Here is an 11878-nt window from a genome sequence, read left to right on the forward strand (position 1 = left end):
GACCATAGCGACCAAGACAAGGAGGCATTGTTGTTCAAACAACTCGAAGTCACGATAATGTGCGCACGGAAGCTCGAGTTAGGAAAAAATGTTGGTAAAGTTAGTACTTATTTAATGTTAGAAATCAATGAATAAGTGTACGGTGGAACGTTTTAAAACGAAATTCAGATTAAAGAAGGAGAAAATGTTGGTTGATATCTTTGGGTTAATTTGAGTAGTAGTTGCCTTCTTGAGATATGGAATACATGTTTAACAACTGGTTTGAATGATTCGTAGAAGGGATGGTAAACAGTTACCGGTGAAGCTTCGGAATTAGTTACGCTTTTGTAATCTGTGTGGTAAAAAATATTACTATTATGGTAAAATACAACTTGGAAAGTAGAAAAATTTTGTTAGTATTTTTAAACCATATTATTTACATACTATGTACAAATGCTGATAGCGTATTAGTTTCGTCTCTCAGTCTTAAGGCTACGAGTTACAGGTACATTACATTGCACGATGTATTTAATTAAGAACTATTCGACAGTAAAACGTTGAACTTTGGCAGGTGAAATTGATCTGTGAAATTCTTCCGTCAGCCTATCACGTGCCCGAAGAATGTCGGCCAAGCGCTGAATACCCTAAGGCCGTTGGACAAGACCCTGCCACCAGTCGTCGCCGCATTCTCTATTGAATCGGCGATGGGGTCAACATTACCCTTGACGAGATTTTCGACGGCCGACGAAAAGCGATCCCTCTCAGCGTTGATGGTGTTCGGGATGACGGAGATCAGGGCAGCGAGTGGGTTGTTGGCAAGTGGGTTGTTGGCACTGTTACCACTGCCGGAGAGTCCGCTGACGATGGCGGAAGCTAACAAGTTGTTAGCGTATTCACGAGGAATTATTATAGCTATAGGGTCAGTCGCTCCCGAGGAGTCGGTGTTTGATGCTGAGTTGGACACGTTTCCAGGGGACGAAGAGGCAGAGGCGCTATTCGCCTTCTGGTTGTCAGTGGTTCCGCTCTGCGGCCGAGGAGCAGCCTGAGGAAGCAAAGAAAATTTCTCAGCATTATATTACATTGGCCACATTTCTATTGTTAGCATTTTAATTTCTTAATTTTTTATTTTATAAAACTGTATTTTTGTTTACTCGAGTAACCGTCTGTGTAGTAGAGGTCGTTCATATTCGCTAGTGCAACACACTCGACCGGAAGATAGCCAATTCGAATTCCTGGTAGACTGTCGGAACGACAGAGTCAGCAACAGAAAAGTCAAAACAACCTTCGGTGAAATGAAAATCAACGGTGGTAACATTAAGAGTGCAATGCAGAGAACAGAGCGGATAGGTGGAAAGAGTACATTTAGGACCTCTATGAGGGGGAAGATTTGTCTGGTGTGACTGAAGAAGAGGCATATGTTGATAGGAAAGAGGTGGGGAACCAGTATTAGAACAGAATTTATAAGATCTTTGAAAGACCTAAAGTCGAATATGGCAGAAGGGATAGATAACATTCCATCAAAATTTCTAAAATCATTTGGAGAAGTGTCAACACAACGACTGCTCATGTTGCTATGTAAAATTGTATGAGTCTGTCGATATACGATACGAATTTCGCAAAAGTATCATTCACACAATTCCGAAGACCGCAAAGAACTGACAAGTGCAAGAATTATTGCACAATCAGCTCAACAACTCGTGCATCGAAGTTTCTGACGAAGATAATACACAAAAGAATGGAAAAGAAAATTGAGGATCTATTAGATGACGATCAGCTTGACTTTACGAAAAGTAAAGGCACCAGAGAGGCAGTTCTGACGGTGCAGTTGATAACAGAAGCGAGACTGAAGAAAAATAAATACATGTTCATGAGAGCTGTCGAACTGGGAAAAGCGTTCGACAATGTAACATCGTGCAAGGTGTTAGTAATTTTTAGGAGACTAGGGGTAAGCTGTAGGGTGAGACGAGTAGTATACGACATATACAAGAGCCAAGAAGATAAACCAGGATCGAAGTCTTCGGATTAAAAAGGTTGTATTGACAGGGATACAGTCTTTCGCCCCTACTGTCCGATCTAGTCATCGTAGAAGCAATTATGGAAATAAAAGAAAGGTCCAAGAGTGGAAATAAAACTCAAGGTCGAAGGTGGAACAATGACACGTTTCGCTGATGACATTGCCATCCTCGGTGAAAGGAAAGAAGCATTACAGTATCTGATGAATGGAACTAACACTCTAATGGGTAAAGAATATGGATTGGGAGTAAATCGAAGAAAGGCGAAAGTAATGAGAAGTGGCGTAAATGAGAACAGCGAGAAACTCAACATTAGGATTGATGGTCACGAAGTAGGTGACGTCAAGGAATTCTGCTACCTAGGCAGCAAAATAACCAATGACAGACGGAACAAGCAGACTAGCACTGCCAAAAAGGGCATTCCTGGGCGTTCTGAGAATGTACGTTTGGAGAACAGCAGGCTGAATGGTACAGAAATGTGGACTGTTGCAAAACTGGAAGAGAGTGGGAATCGAAAAATTTCAGATGTGGTGCCGCAGAAGAATGTTAAAAATTAGTTGGACTGGTAAGGTAGGGAGTAAGGAGGAGAAGGTCTGCGCAGAATCATGGAGGAAAGCAATATATGGCGAACACTGAAAATGAAAAGGGAGAAGATGATAGGACATCTGTTAAGACATCAGGGATAATTTCTGTGATCAGAGGAAGTTGCAGAGGGTAAAAATTGTAGAGGAAGCCAGAGGTTGGAATACATCCAGCAAATAATTGAGGACGTTGGTGGCAAGTGCTACTCTGAGATGAAGAGGTTGGTACAGGAAAGGAATTCCTGGGGGGGGGGGCATCAAAACAGAAAAAAAGTACTGTCCGTGCACTGCATAATCCTAATTTAAGAGCTTCTTTCTCCATTTATTAGTTACGTTGCAGTACTTTTCAATATTTTCACGATTTTCACAGGAAAGAGTTCACAAGTGTGTCTCAACATGTTCACGCACACACATAAAATTGGCCAGGTGCGAGTAGGACAGCACACTGAGGGTCAATTATGTATACAGACATTTCATCCATTCCAGAAATAGAGGCACTGAACGATTTTTGCGTGTTATCGACGTTAATACTAAGCTACTGGCCATGAAAATTGCTACACCAAGAAGAAACGCAGATGATAAACGGGTATTCATTGGACAAATATGTTATACTACAAGTGACATGTGACTACATTTTCACACAATTTGGGTGCATAGATCCTGAGAAATCAGTACCCAGAACAACCACCTCTGGCCGTAAGAACGGCCTTGATACGCCTGGACATTGAGCCAAACAGAGCTTGGATCGCGTGTACAGGTACAGCTGCCCATGCACCTTCAACGCGATAACACAGTAGCGACTGGCGTATTGTGACGAGCCAGTTGCTCGGCCACCATTAACCAGACGTTTTCAATTGGTCAGAGATTTGGAGAATGTGCTGGCCAGGGCAGCAGTCGAACATTTTCTGTATCCAGAAAGACCTGTACACGACCTGCAACATGCGGTCGTGCATTATCCTTCTGAAATGTAGGGTTTCGCACGGATCGAATGAAGGGTAGAGCCATGGGTCGTAACACATCTGAAATGTAACTTCCACTGTTCAAAGTGCCGTCAATGCGAACAAGAGGTGACGAGACGTGTCACCAATGGCACCCCATACTATCGCGCCGGGTGATACGCCAGTATGACGATGACGAATACACGCTTCCAATGTGCGTTCACCGCGATGTCGCCAAACACGGATGCGACCATCATGATGCTGTAAATAGAACCTGGATTCATCCGATAAAATGACGTTTTGCCATTCGTGCACCCAGGTTCGACGTTGAGTACACCATCGCAGGCGCTCCTGTCTGTGATGCAGAGTCAAGGGTAACCGCAGCCATGGTCTCCGAGCTGATAGTCCATGCTGCTGCAAATGTCGTCGAACTGTTCATGCAGATGGTTGTTGTCTTGCAAACGTCCCCATCTGTTGACTCGGGGATCGAGTCGTGGCTGCACGATCTGTTACAGCCATGCGGATAAGATGCCTGTCATCTCGACTGCTAGTGATACGAGGCCGTTGGGATCCAGCACGGCGTTCGTACTACCCTCCTGAACCCACCGACTCCATATTCTGCTAACAGTCATTGGATCTCGACCAACGCGAGCAGCAAAGTCACGATAGGATAATCCGACCTTTATCAAAGTCGGAAACGTGATGGTACTCATTTCTCCTCCTTACACGAGGCATCACAACAACGTTTCACCAGGCAACGCCGGTCAACCGCTGTTTGTGTATGAGAAATCGGTTGGAAACTTTCCTCATGTTAGCACGTTGTAGGTGTCGCCACCGGCGCAAACCTTGTGTGAATGCCCATATCACGGCATCTTCTTCCCGTCGGTTAAATTTCGGGTATGTACCACGTCATCTTCTTAGTGTAGCAATTTTAATTGCCAGTAGTGTAAAAAGTTATCGGTGCCAGGGATTCCAAGACTTTCGGGAATGTTTTAATTTCAAGTTTGAAGTCGAATAACAAATGTGAAAGGAAATATTTTTTTGTGTGATACAATTACGTATTAAAAAGTCCTTTTTTTCTTATTGTTTAGTAGTACTCTGAAACCTTTTCTCTTGTCAAATTTCGTAATTCTACGTCAAGGGGAAGCAGCCTATAGATTTTAATGGGTGAGTTTTCGATTATCGAAATTTATGACATAAATGGCCACAACTTTTGGCTGCATTGTTTATTGTACCACAAAGAAAGCATAGAACTAAGATAGTGTCATAAATTTCAACTTTATACGTCTACCCGTTGCCGATAAAAAGAGGTCTTAACAGCCGGACGGGCAGACGGACAGCGTGATATGAAAAACATATTTCATGAGATATAATTACAAATTCCGAATTTTTCCTGAGGGTGTAGTGTGAAATATTGCTTCTTGGTAAATTTCATGACTCTATGTCAACCCTGTAGGCTCTGATGACTGAGTTTGGGAACACAAAATATGTGACGTTAACCGCCGTATCTTTTGATTACATCGACTTAGAAGCTTCACTTTTTCCATCACAAAGGGACCGTAGACCTTAATATGTGACGCAGATTTCAACTTTATACGACTACTTGTTCCTGAGAAAATCAGACACATAGACAGAAGGACAACAAAGTGATACTATAAGGGTTCCGTTTTTACCGGCTGACGCACGGAACTCTAAAAAAGAGCTCACCTCAGACTAAGGTGTTAATCTGTATTGTAAAAAATGAGAAAGATCTTTTGTAAAGAAATGACCAGAAACATATTGTCTTAGAGCACTAAAACGCTGAGTCGATGACATCAGCGTTTTATTTACTGAGTAATTTGTGCACTGTTATGAGCTTCATACTGAGTTAGTGGACATCGTGAACATGCCAGGGCGGTGACAATGAGCACAATTTGTGTAATAACTTGTAACGGATTGAATTTCAGCAACGTCATATCATTTATTCAGGCTGTGGGAGGTAGGATAGATCCTCCGAAAAAAAATTAAAAGCTCAGGTTCCTCGTCTCGCTAAACAAATTATTTGGTAGCTACTTTTGTTGATGTGATATAATTCCCTATGTTTCCACACTAGAAGAAAAAGACACACGTGTCAAGAATGCTGCTTTATAAAACCATTCAATTTTCGAGAAATGGTTAAGTTAGCAAAATCTGTCAGCTCTGTCCTGTTGAATGATAAACCTTGTCATGTCCCTTCGACTGGCTCTTTCATCGTACTTTTATCATCAAGATTTATTTACAAACGTGAACTGTGCTGACGGCGTTAGACAGTTCTCCTGGAATGTCATAGTCTGACGGAAAGATTTCTTTCCCTGTCTTACGGTCCGCCACATGGAGACTCTCTACACCGCCTGGACAACCGCTTCAGAAGAGCATCCACTGCACGGCGACCATAGACAAATTAGAACTAATGCAGTATGTAGAACGTCAGCGAGAACCACGAAGGTTTGCTGGAAGCTGGGAAACGAATAAGTGCGCCATTCACTGGACTTTCTCGTACATCTTGTCACTCACCCCTCGATGGTGCAGCGAAAAATGGAACGGGAGAATAAGTGGTATTAGTTAACGATGGAGGAAGTTTTGACATTGGAGGCTATAACAGTCGTTTGTGAGTTTAGCAGTAACTACTGAATTGTGTGAATCAGTGACACACAGCACTGACTTCATGCATCATGAGGAACAATAGCTTTCAATTCCCGTATATATCTAGAATACTAGCCACTGCAGAATAATTTCAGAAGAATATCCGGACTGTTCTGTTGCCTTTTTTTCAACGCCATAGGTATACGTTTCTCCAGAAACACATTTTCCATGAACATACTCCTAGCAGTGCCCAAGTGATTTCCAAGAATTCTGACCAGTACTATCACCAGGTATGTCCACCACCATGTCTGCGATAATAGAGTCCTCGTCTGGTTTGGTCTATGGAACACTATTTTTGAAACATTCTCTCTCAAGACTATATTCGGTACTTCTGTGATCGTCATTAAACACGACTGAAAGTCTGCACTCTAGCTACAGTATGTTGTACTAGCTAATGGAGTTGTAGTCCAAAATAATTTATACGTGTGTTTTTGTATCTGATTACTATCATATGCTGTATACAAGCTGTATGAATTTAAAAGTAAAATTCATTCCTTTCCCATTATACTGTCTCACAACTACTAAAATAAGTGCAGCTCAAATATAATCAATTTTGCTACTGTTCATCATATTCTGCAATGTCGACTGTGATCTTCCTGCACGGAAGATGGAATTCAGCAAGGAAAAGTAAATGCTTTGTGAGTGGCCAAGTTTTGGGCAAAAGTAACATAGTCGTAACTGTGTGCAATATGTTCACATATCAGCCAAAACATTACGACCACTGCCCATCGCGACGTTAGATGCTGCCTGGTGACGTTTTGGGTACGTGACGCAGTAACAAATGTATTTAAGCGGAGCAAACACGGTTGGGGGGTCACCCTAGTGAAGATATTATTATTACGCAGAGCCTGTGAACGAGTATCTCAATAACGGCGAAGCCAGTCGAATGTCCACGTGATGCTATCGTGAGAATCTACGGAAAGAGGTAGAAACATAGTGAAACTACCACTAGACGCTAAACGGCTGGACGTGCACGGCTTTTAACAGAATGTGGGGTTCGGAGACTTGTCTGCTCTGTAAAGTAGGATAGGCGGTGATCTGTGACATCTATGTCAAAACGAGCACAATGCTGGTGCACACACAACTATTTGCGAGCACGTCGCTCGTCGTGCATTGTTGACGTGGAGCTCCGCAGCGGATGAAGTCTGCGTGCTCACGTGTTGACCCAACGACCTCATCAATTACTACTTCATTTGGCACGGGACCATCAGGATCCCACCGTCGATCAATGGAAATGGCCTGCTCTTCGAGTGAATCACACTTTTGCTACACTACGTCGATGGTCGTCTCAGCAAACGCTATCATCGAGGTGAACGGCGGCTCGAAACGTTCAGCGCGTCACACACACAGGCTAGCGGGAGCAAAATTATACTGTCGAGGACATTCTCTTGCGCTTGTATGGGATCTGTGGTAATAATCGAAAACACGCTGACAGCTGCGTACTACTTGCATCAGTTCATACTTGATGTTTCCCGATGGCGATGTCATCTTTCGGCAGCAGGCCTATAATTGTCCATGTCTCGGAGCCAGAACCGTGCTACAACGGTTTAAGAAGTGTTATAGTGAACTCATGTTGATGTCTCGGCGACCAAATTCGCCTTATGTAAGACCTGCGAAACCCACTTGGGTCGCTATCGGGCGACATCAGCGCTTACGCAAATCAGCGGCCCGTTATTTACGCGAATTGTGGAGTGCACATGTGTGTTTCTTTAGGTTAGAGAATTCCCTCCTTAGGCCCGACAAGACCCCTCCTGAGACGCGACAAGGTAGTAGTAGGCAAGACGCAACGGTGAATAACAATATTAATGTGCTAACAGTAAACTTCAGGAGCGTCTATAGAAAGGTCCCAGAACTGCTCTCATTATTAAACGGTCACAACGCCCACATAGTACTAGGGACAGAAAGCTGGCTGAAACCAGATGTAAACAGTAATGAAATTCTAAACTCAGATTTGAATGTATACCGGAGAGACAGGCTGGACAGTGAAGGGGGAGGCGTGTTTATAGCGATAAAAAGTACAATAGTATCGAAGGAAAATGACGGAGATCCGAAATGTGAAATAATTTGGGTGAAGGTCACGGTTAAAGCAGGCTCAAACATGGTAACTGGATGTCTCTATAGGCCCCCTGGCTCAGCAGCTGTTGTGGCAGAGCACCTGAAGGAAAATTTGGAAAATATTTCGAGTAGATTTCCCTACCATGTTATAGTTCTGGGTGGAGATTTTAATTTGCCGGGTATAGACTGGGAGACTCAAACGTTTATAACGGGTGGCAGGGACAAAGAATCCAGTGAATTTTTTTTAAGTGCATTATCTGAAAATCACCTTGAGCAGTTAAACAGAGAACCGACTCGTGGCGATATAATATTAGACCTTCTGGTGACAAACAGAACCGAACTATTTTAAAACAGTTAGCACAGACCAGGGAATAGGCGATTATAAAGCGTTTACTGCATCGATGATTTCAGGCGTAAATAGAAATATTAAAAAAGGTAGGAAGACTTTTCTGTTTAGCAAAAGTGACAAAAAGCAGATTTCAGAGTACTTGACGGCTCAACACAAAAGTTTTGTCTCAAGTACAGAGGATCAGTGGACATAGTTCAAAACCATCGTGCAGTATGCATTAGATGAGTATGCGCCAAGCAAGATCGTATGAGATGGAAAAGAGCCACCGTGGTACAACAACCGAGTTAGAAAACTGCTACGGAAGCAGAGGGAACTTCATAGCAAACATAAACATAGCTAAAGCCTTGCAGACAAACAAAAATTACGCGAAGCGAAATGTATTGTGAGGAGGGCTATGCGAGAGGCGTTAAATGAATTCGAAAGTGGAGTTCTATGTACTGACTTGGCAGAAAATCCTAAGAAATTTTGGTCTTATGTCAAAGCGATAGGTGCATCAAAACAAAACGTCCAGACACTCTGTGACCAAAATGGTACTGAAACAGAGGATGACAGACTAAAGGCCGAAATAGTAAATGTCTTTTTCTAAAGCTGTTTCACAGAGGAAGACTGCACTGTAGTTCCCTCTCTAGATTGTCGCACAGATGACAAAATGGTGGATATCGAAATAGACGACAGAGGGATAGAGAAGCAATTAAAATCGCTGAAAAGAGGAAAGGCCGCTGGACCTGATGGGATACCAGTTCGATTTTACACAGAGTACGCGAAGGAACTTGCCTCCCTTTTTGGAGCGATGTACCGTAGGTCTCTAGAAGAGCGTAGCGTTCCAAAGGATTGGAAAAGGGTACAGGTCATCACCGTTTTCAAGAAGGGACGTCGAACACATGTGCGGAACTATAGACCTATACCTCTAACGTCGATCAGTTGTAGAATTTTGGAACACGTATTATGTTCGACTATAATGACTTTTCTGGAGACTAGAAATTTACTCTGTAGGAATCAGCATGGGTTTCGAAAAACGACGATCGTGTGAAACCCAGCTCATGCTATTCGCTCACGAGACTCAGAGGGCCATAGACACGGGTTCCCAGGTAGATGCCGTGTTTCTTGACTTCCGCAAGGCGTTAGATACAGTTCCCCACAGTCGTTTAATGAACAAAGTAAGAGCATATGGACTATCAGACTAATTGTGTGATTGGATTGAAGAGTTCCTAGATAACAGAACGCAGCATGTCATTCTCAATGGAGAGAAGTCTTTCGAAGTAAGAGTGATTTCAGGTGTGCCGCAGGGGAGTGTCGTAGGACCGTTGCTATTCACAATATACATAAATGACCTTGTGGATAACACCGGAAGTTCACTGAGGCTTTTTGCGGATGATGCTGTAGTATATAGAGAGGTTGTAACAATGGAAAATTGTACTGAAAAGCAGGAGGATCTGCAACGAATTGACGCATGGTGCAGGGAATGGCAATTGAATCTCAGTGTAGACAAGTGTAATGTGCTGCGAATACATAGAAAGAAAGACCCTTTATCATTTAGCTACAATATAGCAGGTCAGCAACTGGAAGCAGTTAATTCCATAAATTATGTGTGAGGAGGCATTAGGAGTGATTTAAAATGGAATGATCATATAAAGTTGATCGACGGTAAAGCAGATGCCAGACTGAGATTCATTGGGAGAATCCTAAGGAAATGCAATCCGAAAACAAAGGAAGTAGGTTGCAGTACATTTGTTCGCCCACTGCTTGAATATTGCTCAGCAGTGTGGGATCCGTACCAGATAGGGTTGATAGAAGAGATAGAGAAGATCCAACGTAGAGCAACGCGCTTCGTTACAGGATCATTTAGTAATCGCGAAAGGGTTACGGAGATGATAGATAAACTCCAGTGGAAGACTTTGCAGGAGAGACGCTCAGTAGCTCGGTACGGGCTTTTGTTGAAGTTTCGAGAAGATATCTTCACCGAGGAGTCGAGCAGTATATTGCTCCCTCCTACGTATATCTCGCGAAGAGACCATGAGGATAAAATTAGAGAGATTAGAGCCCACACAGAGGCATACCGACAATCTTTCTTTCCACGAACAATACGAGACTGGAATAGAAGGGGGAACCGATAGAGGTACTCAAAGTACCCTCCGCCACACAGCGTCAGGTGGCTTGCGGAGTATGGATGTAGATGTAGATGTAGAATTTCATGACCTGTGTGTAGGTATCTAATGCCACATACCTCCACAAACCTACCAACGAACAGTCGGATACCTGATAAGCAGAGTCAGTGACGTGTTTCGTTCCGAAGAAGAACAAACAAGTTATTAAGCAGGCAGTCACAATGTTTTCGTTCATCAGTGTATGTTTCTCATACGAGAAATAGAAGTGTAAATCAATAACACAACTACTGTCAAGCGTTTGTCCTGCGATATTTATTGATCTGCATCTTTTACTTTCTCGATGTTTTTGAGATTCACCTGAACGGAATGTTGTTATTCAACTTGGCCAAGTCTCGATGTCATCCTAAGATATCATCAAGCTCCGTGCACTGCTACATTTCTACTAGGGGCTATATTTCAAGGCTGTGTACAAAAGGGATCATACAAAGGATAAGATGCGGAAAAAGTTATCCCAGCCTGAAGATTTGAACACCAGTGCCCTGTACTAGGCATGGACGTATTTGATATAGTAGGCCCGTGCCTCCCTATGATCTTTGATTTGGCAGTTTAAGATGGACTCTAAGCCACAGAGGAAATCGGTATTTTTGACACAGGCGAAATCGGAACAAGAAGTTGTGACAGAAAAAAATCCTAACAGCGTTACAAACTCTTCTTCGAAGATTTTACTTTTGTTACCAGAAGCATAATGGGAATCGAGATAAGGATTGAAAGCAACCTAACATATATCCCATAAAACATAGGGACAAAGATATTTGGTCTACGCCTGATCGTCCAGCGTCCTTACCTGTGAGATAGCAATCAGAGTGGCGAAGAACAACGTTACAAAGCGTGCCATGGTTTTCATATGGCTCGCACTTGTCTACAGACGGACTGGGTCCTCGTTAGCTGCTGGCAGTCTTCTTTATATCCAGTTCACGGACACGATCGTGTGACTCCAGGTGCATGTTTTGTTACCGTGATAAAGGGAACAGACGCGCAATATTGACGTACTTGGCGCTCTGTTGTTTGATCAGCAGCCTGCAGCGTCCTTTTCGCTTGCTTGCACAGTGCGTGGGGCGCTGTTTTAGGAGCAGTAGCTCTCCATTATCTAAGTCGGTTGAAAGCAACGCTTCGGCTCAATGCCCGAGTACAGGAGCGT

General features: G+C 43.1%; 1 protein-coding gene across 1 annotated transcript; it reads right to left on the bottom strand.

The window, feature by feature from the left end:
* Positions 1-371: 371 nt before the first annotated feature.
* LOC126260005 (uncharacterized) lies at positions 372-11663 on the bottom strand. Its single transcript, XM_049957164.1, has 2 exons — positions 11525-11663; positions 372-1021 (listed from the first exon to the last, which is right to left on the bottom strand). Exons 1-2 carry the CDS (start codon positions 11582-11584, stop codon positions 578-580), a joined length of 504 nt encoding a protein of 167 aa, XP_049813121.1. The 5' UTR covers positions 11585-11663; the 3' UTR covers positions 372-577.
* Positions 11664-11878: the final 215 nt, after the last annotated feature.

Source organism: Schistocerca nitens, chromosome 5 (genome assembly GCF_023898315.1).
Source record: "Schistocerca nitens isolate TAMUIC-IGC-003100 chromosome 5, iqSchNite1.1, whole genome shotgun sequence".
Taxonomy (NCBI): Eukaryota; Metazoa; Arthropoda; class Insecta; order Orthoptera; family Acrididae; genus Schistocerca; species Schistocerca nitens.